Consider the following 21374-nt stretch of genomic DNA (forward strand, 5'->3'; position numbering starts at 1 on the left):
CTGAATGCGGGCCAAAGATTCAGAAAACGTTCCAGTACAATAAGTCACAAGATTGTGCATATGGATGATAAACTTCATGAATCCCCTAAGTGTGGTAAGGGGTTCAGTTGTCTGCGACTTATAAAAACTCACAGGTTGGTGCATACAGCCAATAAACCTCCTGTGTGTCATGAGTGTTGGAAAGATTCAGATGGTGCATTCAGATGATGAACATTACCTAGTTCCTTCATCTGGGAAGAATAAAGACATATTGGTGCATTCGGATGATAATAATTAACTAGTTCAATTGATCAGCAGGCTGTATATCATACTAACATTAAACAGTTGTTCAACGTCCTCCCAGCAAGTATAAGAAATATTACCGGAACAACCTTGGACATCTTAAAGATAAAACTAGATTGTTTTCTAAATGAAGTGCCGGACAACCAGGCTGTGGAGACTATGTGGGTCTGCGGGCCGCTCCAAACAACAGCCTGGTGGACCAAGCTCCACCAGGCCTAAAGCACAAAGTGGTCCACTGGTCCGGCAAATTCAACCAAAACCAGAGAACCAGCATGGTACATTAATAACAACAGAACAATTAATAACATAGAGGATCAAAAAATATGGGTGATGTACATATAAAAGTATAGTAACCAAACATAGCCTAAACTTAGTATGGTTTAATAAGTATGGCTTAAACCCATTCTATATTATAGAATGCAGCAATGTCAAGAGTCTTTATAACACTATTTTATATCTTGTAATATGCCATGTTGTTGTTGGAGCCAATAGCCACCACTAATCTAGGCTTTCTTTCGTTATTATTGTAGAGAAAATTCAAGATATGTCTACATATTTAGTCAAAATCAAAGATACTTTATTTTACCTTATACATAGCATAAATTTTCTCAAAGATTACTAAAAATGATTGAATTAGATTAGACTATAGTAAATTGGCAATATTAACCTTGTATCTGTTTCCACCAATCTTGTTCAGCACATGCTTCAACATATCAGCAATACTTGATATGCAAATATATACACATATATCCATATACTGTTTATACACATACATACATATATAATACAAAAATTATCAAATTTACTTACTTAATATTACATTGCAAATATTCAAGGTTTTGAAGACACTTTTCTTCTTGCGCTCAACGAGGTAAGGCTTGCACCACAAAGCAAAGGGCTCTATCTTCTTCATCATTCGTCTCACTGTGTCATTACAGTTTGCACCTCCCAACAAAGACAGCATTTGTACCTGTTAAAATAATGCATAAACTGTAAGGCAATACAGTATAATGTATGTCTTTCAATCTCAACATTAGATTTTATAACTTTTTATTGTAATAAATAAATATCATTAAACTATTTCCTTTTTAACTGTTAGAAAAATTCAATTAGAAATATAAAAAAAATCAATAGAAAATTAAAAAATAGAAATAACTGTTATAAAAAGTTAGAAAAAAAAGATTACATGGATAGTAAAATCTGGATTCCCAACTACAATTTATATAGATGTGGTAGAGAAACTAGGTCAAATGGAGGAGTAGGTCTGTATATTAAAGAGCACCTGATATGCACAGAGCTACTAAACTCAATGTGGTGGTAGAGGTTCTTGGAATTAAGGAAGAAAAATAAACCTTATTATTATTCTAATATATAAACTGCCAGATACAAAGGTTGAGGAATTCACAGACAGCACATACTGTGCCTGCCTCACATGCCGTGCCTACCTTACATGCCGTGCCTGCATCAACTGCCGTGCCAGCATCAAATGCCGTGCCTGCCTTACATGCCGGCACGGCAGAGAGGCAGAAGGAAATTTTGAAAAAGGGATTGCAGACAAATGTAAAACAGAACCAGGTCTATTCTATAAATTCATAAACAACAATTTGCAGGTAAAGGATAATATTCAGAGCTGCCCTCCTCTACTCACCCCCAGCTGCTCTCCTCTATTCCCCACAGCTGCCCTCCTCTTCTCCCCCGGCTGCCCTCCTCTTCTCACCCCAGCTGCCCTCCTCTTTTCACCCAAACTGTCCTCCTCTACTCACCACAGCTGCCCTTCTCTTCTCACCCCAGCTGCCCTTCTCTACTCACCCCAGCTGTCTTCCTCTTCTCACCTCAGCTGCCCTCCTCTACTCACTACGGCTGCCCTCCTCTTATCACCCCAGCTGCCCTCCTCTACTCACCCCAGCTGCCCTCCTCTACTCACCCCAGCTGCCCTCCTCTTCTCACCCCAGCTGCCCTCCTCTACTCACCCCAGCTGCCCTCCTCTACTCACCCCAGCTGCCCTCCTCTTCTCACCCCAGCTGCCCTCCTCTTCTCACCCCAGCTGCCCTCCTCTTCTCACCCCAGCTGCCCTCCTCTACTCACCCCAGCTGCCCTCCTCTTCTCACCTCAGCTGCCCTCCTCTACTCACTACGGCTGCCCTCCTCTTATCACCCCAGCTGCCCTCCTCTACTCACCCCAGCTGCCCTCCTCTACTCACCCCAGCTGCCCTCCTCTTCTCACCCCAGCTGCCCTCCTCTACTCACCCCAGCTGCCCTCCTCTACTCACCCCAGCTGCCCTCCTCTACTCAACCCGGCTGCCCTCCTCTTCTCACCCCAGCTGCCCTCCTCTACTCACCCCAGCTGCCCTCCTCTTCTCACCCCAGCTGCCCTCCTCTTCTCACCCCAGCTGCCCTCCTCTTCTCACCCCAGCTGCCCTCCTCTACTCACCCCAGCTGCCCTCCTCTACTCACCCCAGCTGCCCTCCTCTACTCACCCCAGCTGCCCTCCTCTACTCAACCCGGCTGCCCTCCTCTTCTCACCCCAGCTGCCCTCCTCTACTCACCCCAGCTGCCCTCCTCTACTCACCCCAGCTGCCCTCCTCTTCTCACCCCAGCTGCCCTCCTCTACTCACCCCAGCTGCCCTCCTCTACTCACCCCAGCTGCCCTCCTCTACTCACCCCAGCTGCCCTCCTCTACTCACCCCAGCTGCCCTCCTCTACTCACCCCAGCTGCCCTCCTCTACTCACCCCAGCTGCCCTCCTCTACTCACCCCAGCTGCCCTCCTCTACTCACCCCAGCTGCCCTCCTCTACTCACCCCAGCTGCCCTCCTCTTCTCACCCCAGCTGGCCTCCTCTACTCACCCCAGCTGCCACCCCCTAGACGCCTGGTACTGTATAGAGACGCCTGCTACTATACACAGGAACAAAGAGACCTGACCAAAACCGTCACCATAAACCACCAACAATCTCACCAATACGCCACCATCAACCAGCACTACACCATCTAACATACTCTGTCAGATGTAACCTCTAAATATGTGAATCCAAGAACTAATCTATTGTATAACACAGTGTTATTACGAGAAAATATATACTCACGTTTGAAAGCGTTGTTCAAGATGGCGGGCTGTTGTTGTACTGATGGTCCAAACTGGGTGTTAAAGTTTGATGAACATGTGACAATTTACTAAAACAATTTTTCAATTATTCTTTCCCTTTATTTTATTATTTTTAGGTTACATTAAATTACCAACTTATTTGCACACAATAATATAATTGCATTGTCATACCCATATATATTAAGAAAAAATACGATGCCATGAACTAATAGTCGAAGTCATTGGCCGAACGTATTGATAATTTTTTTATCACAAAGAAGAGGGATAACAAAACCACAGAGTATATAAGTATACAGTACAGTAAACTCAATTTTATTCATGAAAGTACATACTTAGTTGATTTACAAACATAATGTTGGATTTATAGATAGAGCTAGTACATACAATACCTATAGCCACTAGTATGCATAGCATTTCGGGCAACTGAGCAGTATACTAGTATATAGTATAATATATATTATATGGTACAAATACACAAATCAAAGTACAAAAGCACATTTAACATACTGTCTATCATACAATTATCACACATCCAAACAATTTGATGTTGTAAACTAATTTGCTACTAAACTACATATTCTACAATCTTATTCTACCTAATGCCTAATTTAGAAACTGTATGTTGACCAGACCACACACTAGAAGGTGAAGGGACGGACCGAAACATCGTCGTCCCTTCACCTTCTAGTGTGTGGTCTGGTCAACATACTTTAGCCACGTTATTGTGACTCGTCGCCTGCATAGAAACTGTAATTGTGGTTGATCTCGAACCCATTGATAATATGACGACTTATACTGAATTTCGTAACTATTTCATCAAGATTGTAACTTGCTTAGCTAAATGTATTGTGGGGTTCAGTCCCTGAGCCCATTTATGTGCCTCTGTAACCATTTCCACTAACACCCCACAAGATGGGTATGGGGGGTGCAAAAAGGAGGGCAAAAACATAAGAACATAAGAACAAAAGTAACTGCAGAAACCACCCAATCTCACTCATATACATGTCCAACCCGCGCTTGAAACAATCGAGGGAGCCCACCTCCACCACTATGAAGTTCGAATAAAAGTTCCTTCACCACTATGAAGTTGAAAAAAAAGAAACTATGAAGTTTGTATAGCAGGTTAAGCAAATCCTAAAGTTTTTTCAGTTATATCGAACAAGGTTAGGGAAAGGATAGGTCCATTAAAGACCGAGACAGGTCATATAACGGATAATGAGTAAGAGATGAGTAGTATTTTAAATAAATCTTTGATCTCTGAATTTACTAAAGAAGAACCTAACTCTATGCCTTCAGCCGAACAAGTCTATGTGGGTGGGGACATGGAAAGGTTGACCAGTCCCACTCATATACATGTCCAACTCACGCTTGAAACAATCGAGGGACCCCACCTCCACCACGTTATGTGATAATTGCAGCCCTGCTAATCAGGGCCCTAATCAACAACCCTGTTACCGAACCAGTATTTACCCAAGCCTTTCCTAAATCTAAACTTATTTAATTTATACCCATTATTTTGTGTTCTGTCTTGTTATCTTGAGGTTATCTTGAGATAATTTCGGGGCTTTAGTGTCCCTGCGGCCCGGTCCTCGACCAGGCCTCCACCCCCAGGAAGCAGCCCATGACAGCTGACTAACACCCAGGTACCTATTTTCTGCTAGGTAACAGGGGCATAGGGTGAAAGAAACTCTGCCCATTGTTTCTCGCCGGCGCCTGGGATCGAACCCAGGACCACAGGATCACAAGTCCAGCGTGCTGCCCGCTCGGCCGACCGGCTCTTGTGTTGATACTTTTAATACCCCTAATAATATCCCCTATGTTATGTCCATTCATCAACTTGTAAACTTCTATCATGTCACCCTTAACTCTTTGCCTTTCCAATGAATGCAATTTTAGCTTTGTTAATCTTTCTTCATATGAAAGATTTCTAATTTAGGGATTTAACTTTGATATCCTACGTTGGCCACTTTCAAATGAATTTATATCCATTCTATGGTAAGGCGACCAAAACTGAACTGCATAATCTAAATGGGGCTTAACCAGAGCAAGAAATAGCTGAAGAACAACACCAGGATGTCGTGTTATTAACACTTCGATTAATAAATCCTAGTGTCCTATTTGCCTTATTATGAACATTCATGCATTGATCCTTTGGTTTTAAATTCTTACTAATCATAACTCCCAGATCCCTTTCGCAATCCGATTTAGTAATCTCAACACCATCTAGCTCATATCTTGTAACTATCATCATTATCTAGCCTCAAAACTTTATATTTATCAGCATTAAACTGCATCTGCCGGTCTTTTGATCATTTCAAGACCCTATTTAAATCAACTTGAAGTGATAGTGAGTCTTCTTCTGTGTTTATTTCTCTACCGATTTTTGTATCATCGGCAAATATTGCTACTCAAACCTTATTCTAAATCGTTTATATATATTATAAACAACAGAGGCTTGAGGCACTCCGCTTACAACATTTTTCCACTCTTATAACCACCAAATCCCACTCATATACATGTCGAACCCACGTTTGAAACAATCGAGGGACCCCACCTCCACCACGTTACGCGGTAATTGGTTCCACAAATCAACAACCCTGTTACCGAACCAGTATTTTCCCAGGTCTTTCCTAAATCTAAACTTATGCAATTTATACCCATTATTTCGTGTTCTGTCTGGTGCTGATACTTTTAATATCCCACTTGTTATGTCCATTCATCAACTTGTAAACCTCTATCGTGTCACACCTAACTCTTCGCCTTTCCAGTGAATGCAATTTAAGCATTGTTAATCTCTCCTTATATGACAGGTTTCTAGTTTGGGGAATTAACTTTGTCATTCTATGCTGGATACGTTTAAGTGAATTTATATCAATTCTATAGTAAGGCGACCAAAACTGAACTGCATAATCAAAATGGGGGCTAACCAGAGCAACAAATTGATTGATTGATAAGGATTAAGCATCCCAAGAGATGGCAAGGGCATGAATAGCTTTAAAGAGCAAGATATATCTGAAGAACAACACCAGGTGTCTTGTTATTAACGCTTCGATTAATAAATTCCAGTGTCCTATTTGCCTTATTACGAACATTCATGCATTGATCTTTTGGTTTTAAATTCTTACTAATCATAACTTCAAGCTCCCTTTCGCAATATCCGACTTCGCAATCTCAACAGCATCTAGCTCGTATCTTGTAACTCTATCATCATTACGTAACCTCAAAACTTTACATTTATCAGCATTGAACTGCATCTGCCAATCTTTGACCATTTCCAAACTCAATTTAGATCGACTTGAAGTGATAGTGAGTCTTCTTCTTCTGTGTTATTTCCCTACTGATTTTTGTATCATCGGCAAATTTGCAAATGTTGTTACTCAAACCTGAATCTAAATCATTTATATATATTATAAACAACAGAGGTCCCAGGTGTGAGAGTTTTACTGTGGTTTGGAATAAAATGAAATTGGTATAAGGAATTGAGCTCGGAAAATTTCTAAGAATTTTCTTTATTCTTTAACCTTTATTCCTGTCGTGATATTCAATTAGGTCGCCTGAGGAAGGACTTGCTTAGCTAACACACCAGTGTAGTAAGCAGCTCATTCCTCACTTTGGGACCAGGTATGAACAATTGACTAGGCGCGAGCAAACGCCGAGACCCCAATAAAAATTGAAATCCCCTCCACTTTGGTCGTCGACCTTTGCCAATCGCCGAAGCGAATCTAACGAGTAGGTCACGGGCTCTCACAACAATAATTTATTGTTGTGTGGTGCCGTATATTTGGTCCAGAACTCAGAATCAGTCTCAATTTTATTAGTCGAGTGTGAAGAACACTTGCATAACAATTATAATGTGTGGGGTGTAACGAAAAGACAGTGTTAACCATAACAACTTAGTTTATTCAATAAAGTACTAACTACTACAACAAAACAAAAAGAAATGTCAATGACGTTACTTGAAATCCTTCCTGTGACACTATCAATGACAGCTAGACACCAGCCCCTCGGACTGCATAATGAACTAACTCGAACATAAGCGTGACCACAGAGGAATCAACAAGAAACAAGAACTAACAGATCTATAATCACAATTACAACAAATGACACAGTGGGTTCTGAAACACATCTCCAGTAACCTCCTATCTGTTCTACGCCTCAGTGCAGTCTACACCTGCAACAGCGGTTGCAATGCAATCAAATCAGTAGTCTTTCAATGACAACAATAGCTAATGGGTTCACTGGCAACTCCATCACCCTTCCTCAAATTAATCCTTACGTTAACACTCCGTCCCACGGACGATCAACAAACAATAACAATTGATTTACGTTAATAACATAATAATATTTACCTTAAATTAATAACTCTTACAACTGTCACTAGTAACGCGGAAATTACACAACACTCTACCCGTCGAGCATTCAGTGAGAAAATCCCATTAATCCCTGTACTACCAGACAGCTGATTAATCTCTTTACTAGTTTCGTTAATTTACGTTAATCGGTTACTAATCACTCAGCGATGGTAAACTCTGATTTACAATGTCCAAAGTGCTAAGAGAACGGTAATCACTCGTGATTACCTTTAGAGTAATTAATTACTATCCTCAAGATCAATAATTAAACAATTAAAATACACAGCATTTCACACTGGCTCAGCAATTTACATTAAGGTATGAGTTCCGTCTGAGCCTTCCATACTCAGACCAATTCAGGTGGCTAATAACAGTAATTAGCCCCACGTTTACGTTATTCTAAAATGACGTTACTCCTCCCACGAGTCAGTCAAGTGCCGGTACTTCCGGGCAGATAAATAACGACGTTACGTTAATGGAACAATGGAGCCTTCGTGTGAGTCGATCAAACAAGGATCGAGGTTAATTACTTTGACTTCCTGGAACACGTCAAATACCCGGCCCACTGACGGTTAATTACGACAGACAATACTCTAATTCTTATCTGGCTGATGGCTAGGCTCCTTGAGACTACCGTAGCTGCTTGCAGGAAAGTAAATTAACCCAAACGTATTCTACGTTACTCAAATTGTCAAAGAAAAAATTCTCTTAAAGCAATGGGCGTTCCCTTGGTTACGTTATATTAATTGCCTCGCAATCACATCACTGAATACTGGACTTATATGTCCTACCAGATAAGCAGGAAAATATATGTGTACCCAAGTACTTGTCTACAGTCGAGTTCACCCACGACAATGACAAATCACACTAACAAATCACAGTGATTTACGTTGCAATCCAGTTGCAATGTCAATACTGCAGAACTTAGTAAAATAACATACAGGACATGAACCCTCTAGAACACTGCCCCCACAATGACTTTACTGAACTGCAATCACATATGGTGATGCTCAACACTAGCAACAATCACCATCAAATAACAACCCCTTTGCAATAACACACACGGCAAGTACTCTAATTTCCAAGTATTAGAATACTGCACACACTTACTTACTGTTGCAAATGACCCCAGTGCTCTCAATAACCCCTAGAACATAGGTCCCAAACATTGCAATCACCACAGTAACACAATAACACTGGGCACCGTGACACTACGATTATATATATATAATTACTGCTGACACATGTAGCCTACAGCTATCAAACGTTATTGAGAACACTAACGAGATCTCGCACTCCTAAATCACATGGGTGAGTGATTTATCGATCCCGCATGCCGATAAACACTCTTGAGAGTTACGTTACTTGACAGAGCGATGGGGGTCTCTCCAGACAGCCTCGTCACTCACCAAATTCTACCAAAATTACGTTAATACTGCAACCACAATACATATATATTTATATAAATCACACTTGTCACGGCCCTGGGAACAATACAAGAAATTAAGACCACACTGTGGTACACTCCACAATAATCATTGCCAGGAATCACTGATGTTACACACACACTAACCTGAGCTCTCAGTGTTGGAATTCCACACCTGCAAGACTACACATGGAAATGATATCACTCCGTCCCACGGACGATCAAAAATGATTAATTACCACAATGGAATAATATAATTATTACATGGACATCCTCACAGTCCTTGGCTAATCAATGTATACTCTGTTCCCGTGTGTACCCACACACACACACACACTGTACGTCTTTGTACACAAGACGTAAGTCCCTCTGGACTGACAAGATGAAATAAAGGGTGATTATCTCCTTGTCCACACTTCACTTCACCTCACAGGTGCTGGCGTGACAATGTGATGGAACACTTGACTTTCGAATTCAAGCTTTTAGAGACTAACTGATCACCAGAAATACACACATAGGTACTTACTCATTCATACTGCCGGCTTACACACCATTCCCATACATCAGGCACCCCGCTACGGGTGGCTGGCTTGCTCACGGCAGTGGTAGGTGGCGTAGGCGGCGGTAGTACCTCACGTGGTATTTTACGTACAATTGACGTGCACTCGAACCCTCCTCTCACAACACAGCTCGGTTCGCACCCTCGACCCACCGGTGAAGTGAAGCGTTCGTACCCAGGTGACGCGCACAACGATAGCGTCTTACACAAACATGGGAAATCTGCCTTAAAACACTGACACGAATTTCCCCGTTCCCATCGACTGCTACAGAGCACTAGCCAGTCAAATCATCACTGGTATGGGATCTACGAGTCTGTTACTGTTTGTATGAACATTACCCCACAATCCCAGATCACTGTACCTCTACCCACTGTACACAATGTCTTTCTCCCCTCCAAGCGACGACTTTGGCCGGATTATGTGACGACCCATGAAGCAGGAGGTGGAGCAGTTGAGTAATCAAGCCACCACGACGTCCTATACTCAATTTGGCCGAATTGAGTACAGAGAGCGTCTTGACAAAGTGGCAGCTATGTTCAGAATGATGCTTACACCCGTGATTCCCGCGTTCTCCTCGAAATAACCAATGAGAGGAAGGCATACAGCGGCCTACCCCTCTCAACCAATCAGCGACGGTGTAGCACAGCCCCTAGGTCAACTCCAAGATGGCCGACCAACATGGCGGCTCAAGATGTTTACTAAGATGGCGGCTGTTTCCATGACGAAGACTCAAGTGGCCAGCGCGGGAGGCCAACAGTTCACCCACGCCTGCGGCCTAGCTGTTCCCGCGCAAAGTTGAGTCTCGCTCAAGCCATACAATGAGATGATGCTATCGGCTTATCTTTGTCCACAGACGTGCTACCCCGGCCAGGGTAACATTTCTGGACTGCTGATGACTTTGGCTCTCACATGAGCCCAAACACTAGATGTTTCGGTTGCTTGTTACCAAACTTAAGTCCGCCCACTTAACAAGTGCACTTAACAAGTGTACTGGCTCCCACAGGCATAAGAGCACTTTTGTAAGTGAGCTGGTGAACCATCTCCTCACACCAGGACAGAGCCTAGAGGCACTCAACTCACAACATTTTGCAACTCTGACTTAACCCCATTTATACTAACTCTGTTTCCTTTGGCATATGCATGCCCTAATCCATTTTAATAAATCTACAGTGCAGATAGTATGGCTTAGGTTCATATATTAGGGGACTGGATTGCACTAGATTGCACTGCACTAGAAATTAGGTACTGGGATTTCGATAAGTCAGGTGGCTGCAGGTAATGAATCCCCCAATGGTAAACATTCCAATTATAAACTATGTTAAGAAGAGCTGGGACATACTCTCCAACACTATATCTGTAATTGCCCTGTTATAAGTGACTTCAGACCAAGTGGTATGAGGTAGCTTTGAGCTCTGTAATCACTTCATACACTCAGGAAAATTGGAAGATATTCCTGCACTGTACCAGAGTGTGCTGTTGGAGGCTAATAGATCAGCCTTGCACTTAATGTTCTCTCCTGATTTTTAGTCAAACTTGATTTGTTTCTGTATTGAGGCTTGTGTTTTCTAACCTGCTTCTATGTTTGAATAACCATCCTGTGAGATGGGAATATTAGATGAGCTTATAGCTAGCTTTTGATCTACACTGTGTAATATTTCATGTAGAATAGGGTAGCAGCTGTTGTTGTTGTTTAAAATTCAGGTACTTGGAAAAACAAGTTCCAAGTAGCTACGGTGAGCCCGTAGCGGACTTACGTGGCACAGAAGTATGGCTGTTGGCCGGGAAACAGCACATTGCTGTGTATATATAAGCAATAGGAGAGAGGTCCTAACATTTCCATCTTGATGACAGCATGTTGGGAGACGTATCGTGTCCAGAGTTCGTGTTGACGTGGTTATTTACAACGATTGCATGTTGTTTCTTAGAGTTAGACTTGATATGAGCACTTGGCAGTCAATGCTGGTGCTTCTTATTTATGATAGGTGAAGTTTGTCAAAGTTTTCTCCTCTATATGACTAATGAGTGGCAATTTTGAATTGAGGCGCCTGAGTGTGTGCAGTGTCAATACTGATCGACAGGTAAGGCTTGAGTGTTATTTCTTATAGAGTTATAATTGATGTGAGCATTTAATTGGCGGTCAGTGGTGGCGCTTCTTAATAAACAATATATATTGTTTTATATTGAATTTATCATAAACTCATGTATTTGTCTTATAATATGGAAATGCATTCATAATAGATAACAATATGAATAGCCAAATTTCTGTGAATCCCCTACCATGTTGGAATCTGTGGAAATGAATGAGCAAATGTGCTGGCTGCTGAAGGCGCTGAAGGAAACCACATTGGATTCATTTTGGATACAAATGTCCATGGAGATTCAGAATGGAAACAATTATAGTTGAACATGTAGAGGCGTTTAAGAATCTGTGGTGAGAGTGATGGACACAGCCTTGACAACTATACTTCAGAGAATGTAAACATCTAAGAATCATTAAAAATATGTGTAGAATTATAAACCCTACATTGTTTGAGTTTGGGAAAACACCATTTGTCATATAGATACTGTTCTTAAAGATTCCCCCATTTTGCACCCGCAAGATAACATAAGCTTTTAAGGGTTGACGAATGTTAATCTTCTTGTTTGATAACTGGTGCACTTGAGACAGTTAATAAGAACACGCCAATATATAAGACTACAAAAAATTTTCAGAATCTTTCACACCACTAGCGAGCAACATTTACAATTTATATAAATTATTTTAAGGAATAATACATAAATTTTATATTTAAATATGGTATTAATGTTTAGTGGAATGCATAAGGAGTCAAATTGTGTTAAAAAGAGCGATTTTTTTGAAAATTTGGAAAACTACTTTTTTCTGATCATAGAATAACTGAATGTATTTTGAAGGTTTCATTCAGCCATTAAATATCATTCACAATTTATTAATGAATTTTACAAAAAACACCATAAATTTTATATTTAATCATGTAAAACTATTTGTAATACATTAGGAACAAAATAGTTCTAGAAAAAACATTTATTGTAAAACCTATGTGTTTGGATTTTTGGATTAAAACTTTCTCAAATGCTTTCCTGCACCATTCTCAAAGCAAGTTATTCCTACACCTATGGGAAGAGTTAGATGAAAGTTTTCGATACGTTTCGTGTTTGCTGGGTTGCTATGATCTTCACTATCACATCTTGTGTGTGTGTACTCACCTAGTTGTACTCACCTAGTTGCGCTTGCGGGAGTTGAGCTCTGGCTCTTTGGTCCCGCCTCTCAACTGTCAATCAACTGGTGTACAGGTTCCTGAGCCTATTGGGCTCTATCATATCTACACTTGAAACTGTGTATGGAGTCAGCCTCCACCACATCACTTCCTAATGCATTTCATTTGTCAACCACTCTGACACTAAAAAAGTTCTTTCTAATATCTCTGTGGCTCATTTGGGCACTCAGTTTCCACCTGTGTCCCCTAGTGCGTGTGCCCCTTGTGTTAAACAGCCTGTCTTTATCAACCCTGTCGATTCCCTTGAGGATCTTGAATGTGGTGATCATGTCCCCCCTAACTCTTATGTCTTCCAACGAAGTGAGGTTTAATTCCCGTAGTCTCTCCTCGTAGCTCATACCTCTCAGCTCGGGTACTAGTCTGGTGGCAAACCTTTGAACCTTTTCCATTTTAGTCTTATGCTTGACTAGATATGGACTCCATGCTGGTGCCGCATACTCCAGGATTGGTCTGACATATGTGGTATATAATGTTCTGAAAGATTCCTTACACAAGTTTCTAAAGGCCGTTCTTATGTTAGCCAACCTGGCATATGCTGCTGCTGTTATCCTCTTGATATGAGCTTCAGGGGACAGGTCTGGCGTGATATCAACCCCCATGTCTTTATCTCTCTCGGACTCTTGAAGTATTTCATCTCCCAAGTGATACCTTGTATCTGGTCTCCTGCTTCCTACCCCTATCTTCATTACATTACATTTGCTTGGGTTAAACTCTAACAGCCATTTGTTCGACCATTCCTGCAGCTTGTCCAGGTCTTCTTGAAGCCTCAAGCTGTCCTCCTCTGTCTTAATCCTTCTCATAATTTTGGCGTCATCAGCAAACATTAAGAGGAATGAGTCTATACCCTCTGGGTGATCATTTACGTATATCAGAAACAGGATAAGTCCAACTACAGAGCGCTGTGGGACTCCACTGGTGACTTCACGCCAGTCTGAGGTCTCACCCCTCACTGTAACTCTCTGCTTCCTATTGCTTAGGTACTCCCTTATCCACTGGAGCGCCCAACCAGTTACTCCTGCCTGTTTCTCCAGCTTATGCATCAACCTTTTATGGAGTACTGTGTCAAAGGCTTTCTGACAGTCCAAAAAAATGCAGTCCTCCCACCCTTCTCTTTCTTGCTTAATCTTTATCACCTGATCGTAGAATTCTATCAAGCCTGTAAGGCAAGATTTACCATCCCTGAACACATGTTGATGGGTTGCCACAAAGTCTCTTCTCTCCAGATGTGTTACTAGGTTTTTCTCACAATCTTCTCCATCACCTTGCATGGTATACAAGTTAAGGACACTGGCCTGTAGTTCAGTGCTTCTTGTCTGTCACTCTTTTTGTATATTGGTACTACATTAGCAGTCTTCCATATTTCTGGTAGGTCCCCTGTTTCCAGTGACCTACTATACACTATGGAGAGTGGTAAACAAAGTGCTCCTGCACACTCTTTCAATAACCATGGCAAGATTCCGTCCGGCCCAGCAGCTTTTCTTACATCCAGCTCCAATAGGTGCTTCTTGACCTCATCTTTTGTAATTTCGATCCTATCCAAGGTCACCTGGTTTGCTGCCACCTCTTCTAGCGCCGTGACATCTCCCTGTTCTATTGTAAAGACCTCCTGGAACCTTTTGTTGAGTTCTTCACACACCTCTTTGTCATTCTCTGTGTACCTGTCCTCGCCCACCCTAAGTTTCTTCACCTGTTCCTTCACTGTTGTCTTCCTCCTGATGTGACTGTGTAGTAGCTTTGGTTCGGTCTTGGCTTTATTAGCTATATCATTTTCATATCTTTTCTCAGCTACTATTCTCACACTGACATACTCGTTCCTGGTTCTCTGGTATCTCTCTCTACTTTCTGGTGTTCTGTTATTACGAAAGTTCCTCCATGCTTTTTTGTTCTGCTCCTTTGCTTTCATACATTCCTTATTAAACCACGGATTCTTCCTTTGCTTCTCTGTTTTTTCCTGTCGGGCTGGGACAAACCTGCTTACAGCCTCCTGACATTTTTGTGTGACATAGTCCATCATGTCTTGTACGGACTTGGTTCCGAGTTCTGTGTCCCAATGTATATCTCATAGGAATTTATTCATTTCCTCATAGTTTCCCTTTTGGTACGCCAGCCCTTTGGTTCCCAGTTCTTTTTTGGGGGTGATAAATCCCAGCTCAACCAGGTACTCAAAGCTCAATACACTATGATCACTCATTCCCAATGGGGCTTCTAACTTAACTTCCCTTATATCCGACTTATTTAGGGTAAATATCAGATCAAGCAAGGCTGGTTCATCCCCTCCTCTCATTCTTGTCAGTCCTTGTCGGTGTGTACTCACCTATTTGTACTCACCTATTTGTGCTTGCGGGGGTTGAGCTTTGGCTCTTTGGTCCCGCCTCTCAACTGTCAATCAACTGGTGTACAGATTCCTGAGCCTACTGGGCTCTATCGTATCTACATTTAAAACTGTGTATGGAGTCAGCCTCCACCACATCACTGCCTAATGCATTCCATCCGTTAACTACTCTGACACTGAAAAAGTTCCTTCTAACGTCTCTGTGGCTCTAAAAGTCTTCCAGTGGTTCCTGGTTAGCAATTCCCCCTCTTATCTCTGGGATTTCTCCTTGCTCTAAGGTGAAGACCTCTTGGAATTTCTTATTCAGTTCCTCACACACTTCCTTGTCGTTTGTAGTGAATCCTTCTGCCCCTAACCTTAATTTCATAACCTGTTCCTTTACTGTTGTTTTTCTCCTGATGTGGCTATGCAGCAATTTAGGCTGAGTCTTTGCCTTGCTTGCGATGTCATGGGCTGCTTCCTGGGGTGGTGGGAAAAAAATAGTAGTAGTAGAAGCAGTTGATTGACAGTTGAGAGGCGGGCTGAAAGAGCAGAGCTCAACCACGGCAAACACAATGTGTGTGTCATGTGTGTTCATGAGTGTGTGTGTGTTTATGAGTATGTGCGTGTGTGTGTATGTGTAGTGGGTGAGTGTTTGTGTGTATTTACCTCGTTGTATTCACCTAGTTGTGTTTGCCGTGGTTGAGCTCTGCTCTTTCAGCCCGCCTCTCAACTGTCAATCAACTGTTTCTACTACTACTATTTTTTCCCCACACCCCAGGAAGCAGCCCATGACAGCAGACTAATTTCCAGGTACCTATTTACTGCTAGGTAACCGGGACATAGGGTGAAAGTAACTCTGCCCATCGTTTCTCGCCGGCGCCTGGGATCGAATGTGTGTGTGTGTGTGTGTGTGTGTGTGTGTGTGTTTGCGTATGCATGTGTGGGGGGAGCAGGATTTGTATGTGTACATGTGTACATGTTTTGCCTCATAAATGGATGTATAATTTCGTGATGGTTTTCATATATCAACAATGTTTTTTTCTGTGATTTGAGGAAATACATTGCCATTGTTTGATATACTTGTTGTTATTTTATTTCACTTGTATTACAATTTACTAAGTTTCTAAACAGAGAGTTATATCCTAAATGGGACGATTTTGGTTACATTTGTGGGAACTTTTTGGCTACATTTGGCAGCATGGTAAAGTTAACTGATAAAAACCGAGTAAATCTCTTTGTATATGTGTGTATGATTGTAAAAACCTTCGAATTTTGCATGTCCGGAATATAATGAAAAAAGATGTACACTGAAAGGTTAGAAAATAAGGAACAATACTGATAAATCCTAATTTCCATGATAATAGATTTTCATTAGTTTTAATATATAATATAACATGATACATTTTTTTCCACAAGAAGCGCCATCCCGCCAAACACACTCCGGAACTACGACGTTGGTACAACGTTTGAACAAGTTTTAACACCTCCTAACCAGTTATAACAACCAATATAGCAAGTTGTAACAACGTTCTGATACGTCATAAACACGTTAAGCCAAGATGTAACAACTTTAATACAAGTTGTAACAAGCGGAAAATAGAGACAGTTTCAGTTTGTGTTTCCAGGGATGTTCTCTAAAGCTGACGATGCTGTTCAAAAGTTTTTCTCCTGTGAGGATGTAGAAACCCTTTTTCACAGTGGGTTGGGTGGGCTCAAAACCCCGGCAGGAGACGTGTTACTCCAGCGTAAAGAACTTCTCCATCCTCTCTAGGTTCTTTTGGGCCTGCTTTAGAGGGCTGGCATACCCAACCAGAATAGCTTTCTGCACGTAATTTAGAATTTTTTTCATAGTGAACTTGAAACAATGAATTGACTCCTATATATACTGTATAAAGACTCCTTTCTTTCATGAAAAAAAAATTCCTAAGCACACTCGAAGCTTTCTAATGTTAGTCTTCAGAACTCACAATGGAAGACAACTGCTACAAAATAGCCCTGCATATACTTTGAAAACTTCTCCATTAAAAGATTCAAACAAAACTGTAATGCTTGCATTTGTCAAGAAATACTTTTTAAGTGTTACAAAAGCATCAATCACATCCACTCCAGCACATGACGTGATCTCAATTTATCCTTTCCTCAGGCACGGCCAGGAACATCATCTGACACACATAGGTCACTTTATCTGAAAAATTAACACATCATTAATGCCAGTAAAAATCATTTAACTCAGTAATATCTTCACAGTACCTAAAATACAAGATATTGGAATTCCTTCATAAAAAATAATCTTATAGTTTAATATCACTTAAGATTGTTAGTTCAAAATATGGCGAGAAACTATCAATATTATCAGTACTAATGGTAATAATAATAATGATGATAATTATAATAATTTTTATGAGAGTACAAAAACTAATTGTAATTATTAATTATAATAAAAACCTAATAAGAACTATTATAACATCACCACCACCCACAACAACAGTGACATAATATTAGAGCTATATCATGTAAAGCGTACAACGCGTTCCAGCACTCATCACACGTTCCAGAGGTAACTGACCCATGGCGTAGAGGAGTTTATTGGGCTTATCCTGGCGGTGGATGGATAGGTAGTAGACTGGGATACCCGTGCCGATGACCACCAGCGCCGCTACCACCTCCAGAGGCTGGCGTATTACTGGAAACACCGTCAGGAATCCCATGATGATCAGGTGCATTATTGGGAATCCAAGCCACACCTTGAAGGAAAGGATATGTATACATCACATTAACAAACAGAAACTCAGATTAATTCGGGCTGAAAGAAAAGGAAATATTGTGTTTTATGGAACAAAATCTTAATCGAAATGCTGGACCAAAGGAGTATAGCGACCTACCACTCTAGTAAGACTAAATATCTCTTAAACTGTTATTAGAGGTAATATAAGCTGAGAAAGAGTGTATCCCCTCATAAAATATTTAGAAAAATGAGGTGTGCCTTATTAAAATCACCTCTTTAAAATATTCAGGGAGAGGTCTATTTTCTAGTACAACACATGGAAAGACGGAGTGTACCCCAGAGATGGTTTGCTCTTCCAGATCAAACGAAGCACATAGGCTAATTATCAGGAAGTTTTTAAGAAAATAAGAAATTGTTTAATCAATACACACAGATATCACAATAGCGGGATACATCAAACGAGCAAGTCCACAAGGGCCGTGATGAGGGTTCGTCCAGGATGATCCCAGACGCGCCTTAGTCAATTCCGCCACGACATGGTCCAAAGAAATGCAACCAGGAGTGCTTCTGGCCTCGCACGGATCCCGCAGCCTCTCCAAGACACAAACCACAAGACACAAAGAGTTTTACACAACTCCCCCATGCACATTATTTTGATCATGTCGTGGCACAATCGACTAAGGCGCGTCTGAGATCATCATGGACGTAGGTTCAAACCCCTCATCACGGCCGGTGTGGATTTATTCATTTGTTTTATCAAATTATACTGCTGTCCTCCCCTGAAAAATGTTTCATGATTTAATGGATTAAATTAAAAATATATATATAACGCTCGTGGAAAAGTGTCCTAGATGGTTTCTCGGAATCTCATGATATATTTGCTTTCAAAGACAAATATTCAAGATCATTCAGTAGTGCTGAAATATTCATGATCTACAGTACAGAGGAGACATGTGAATCTAACTCAACTACAGTCAATGAGACATGTTACCATTACGCCCCTAATGCTAGACACCTGCACTCAGTAATGAGTGAGATGGGTGTGTAAGCTGCTAGTAAGTTAAAAAGTGTTTGCAAAATTTCTTTTGCATTTACTGTAATCAACTTGAACCTGGGATGGGTGAAATTGTCCATGCATTTCTCTGACTTTATATTCTGTATTAAATGAAGGAAAATAAATTATGGAATAATTCCAATTATTTACAACTACCGTGCATCAACATCTTCTTAAATAACTTTATGAACATTAGTTAAAACATACTATAAAACAAGGAATTGACAATATACCTATTGACTTTCTATCTGATAAACTAAGAACTACTGTTGTTCATCTTGAAAACTAAACTACATGACGAAAGTACAAAAACCAAGTAAAGAAAAATGAATCAAAGAGTATGTAAGAGAACGAGAAACGTGAGGTGATAAATCTGATGAACGGCAGAAAAGCAAGCATTCAAAAACACCGAAACATCAAATGCTGCGAACTGGCCTAAGATGCTCCATATCCACATGAAGAGGAGGAAGATGCCTTTGAATTACCAAGTGATCAGCTTTATCAGATGGGAGAGGAGGGGGGGGGGGGGAATAGTGAGTCAGGTAGTATTCTCTTAAAAAAAATCAGTGTCACAATGAAAGTTGAGTTAGATCTCAAAGTGGAAAGAGATGAGGAGCAAAATACGACATTTGTTAGTATTAGAGGTCTTCCTATTCCTAGAATATGCTTCCAACTTGGGAAAATAAATAAGTTTTTTTCATATCAGTGTTTGTGATGATGAAAACTAATACAGAAGAATCAGAATAGAGAGGGACTATAATATCATTTGAAAAGAACTTCAAGAACTTTGTACTTCAGACATGGTCTGAAGAATGGCTTCTCGATTTTAATCCAGGCCAAAACAAAGTTCTGACAAGAGAAAAAGGGAAACATCCCTTCTATCAGTAGAGATAAAAAGGGAAAGAAACTATGTGTATACATAACCCCTAAATCAAATTCCATAAGCACACATTAACATACTAACGTGAGAAGCACATATCAAACTGGCCAATATGCGAATAATTTAAATAAAATTAGCAAGAGACCAGTTGAGTGCCTCTGAGCGACAGACTCTTGGAGATGTGACACCTGAAACAAATTCCAAATCAAAACTATACAAAACAAAACATGTAGAGGTCTAAAGATATGCTACAAGACCCATTCTTAATCTGAGTTGCTTAAGCTACATGTATAAACTTTGAGAATTGCACCTTGCAGCACTGACGACTAGATGGAATAGGAAAAACATACATATATATATATATATATATATATATATATATATATATATATATATATATATATATATATATATATATATATATATATATATATATATATATATATATTACAATACTAGTTGATTTTATATATATATATATATATATATATATATATATATATATATATATATATATATATATATATATATATATATATATAACTTTTTAGACACTCAACCCACCAGGGGACTCGAACACTGGCCAACAAGGTGGCAGTTGCATGCTGTATCCACTACACCATACTTCAAAGCCATTAAGAGAGGTAGGAATTCATTAAGGAATTCTTAATGGCTTTGAAGTATGGTGTAGTGGATACAGCATGCAACTGCCACCTTGTTGGCCAGTGTTCGAGTCCCCTGGTGGGTTGAGTGTCTAAAAAGTTATAAACTTCAGCTACTGGAATAGGGTAGTCTGTGCATTAAGCATTTGGCACTGAGTTTTCCCATATAACAGGAACCGATGAAAGAGCATTAGAGGTCCCACACTATCTCATTGCCTGGGAGAGGATTGGAGTTCTGGTTGGTTAAATACCCAGAATTCCTACCTCTCTTAATGGCTTTGAAGTATGGTGTAGTGGATACAGCATGCAACTGCCACCTTGTTGGCCAGTGTTCGAGTCCCCTGGTGGGTTGAGTGTCTAAAAAGTTATAAACTTCAGCTACTGGAATAGGGTAGTCTGTGCATTAAGCATTTGGCACTGAGTTTTCCCATATAACAGGAACCGATGAAAGAGCATTAGAGGTCCCACACTATCTCATTGCCTGGGAGAGGATTAGAGTTCTGGTTGGTTAAATACCCCAGAATTCCTACCTCTCTTAATGGCTTTGAAGTATGGTGTAGTGGATACAGCATGCAACTGCCACCTTGTTGGCCAGTGTTCGAGTCCCCTAGTGGGTTGAGTGTCTAAAAAGTTATAAACTTCAGCTACTGGAATCGGGTAGTCTGTGCATTAAGCATTTGGCACTGAGTTTTCCCATATAACAGGAACTGATGAAAGAGCAT

At 40.7% G+C, this 21374-nt stretch overlaps 1 protein-coding gene across 1 annotated transcript in view; it reads right to left on the reverse strand.

The window, feature by feature from the left end:
• Positions 1-16254: 16254 nt before the first annotated feature.
• Positions 16255-21374, reverse strand: part of LOC123750937 (Y+L amino acid transporter 2-like) — a 91407-nt gene continuing 86287 nt past the window's right edge. The window contains exons 8-9 of the mRNA XM_069326591.1: positions 17898-18075; positions 16255-17516 (exon numbers count right to left, since the gene is read on the reverse strand). Coding sequence (XP_069182692.1) covers positions 17455-17516; positions 17898-18075 — 240 coding nt within the window. The 3' untranslated portion in view covers positions 16255-17454. The remainder of the gene's footprint in view (positions 17517-17897; positions 18076-21374) is intronic.

Source organism: Procambarus clarkii, chromosome 18 (assembly GCF_040958095.1).
Source record: "Procambarus clarkii isolate CNS0578487 chromosome 18, FALCON_Pclarkii_2.0, whole genome shotgun sequence".
Lineage (NCBI taxonomy): Eukaryota > Metazoa > Arthropoda > Malacostraca > Decapoda > Cambaridae > Procambarus > Procambarus clarkii.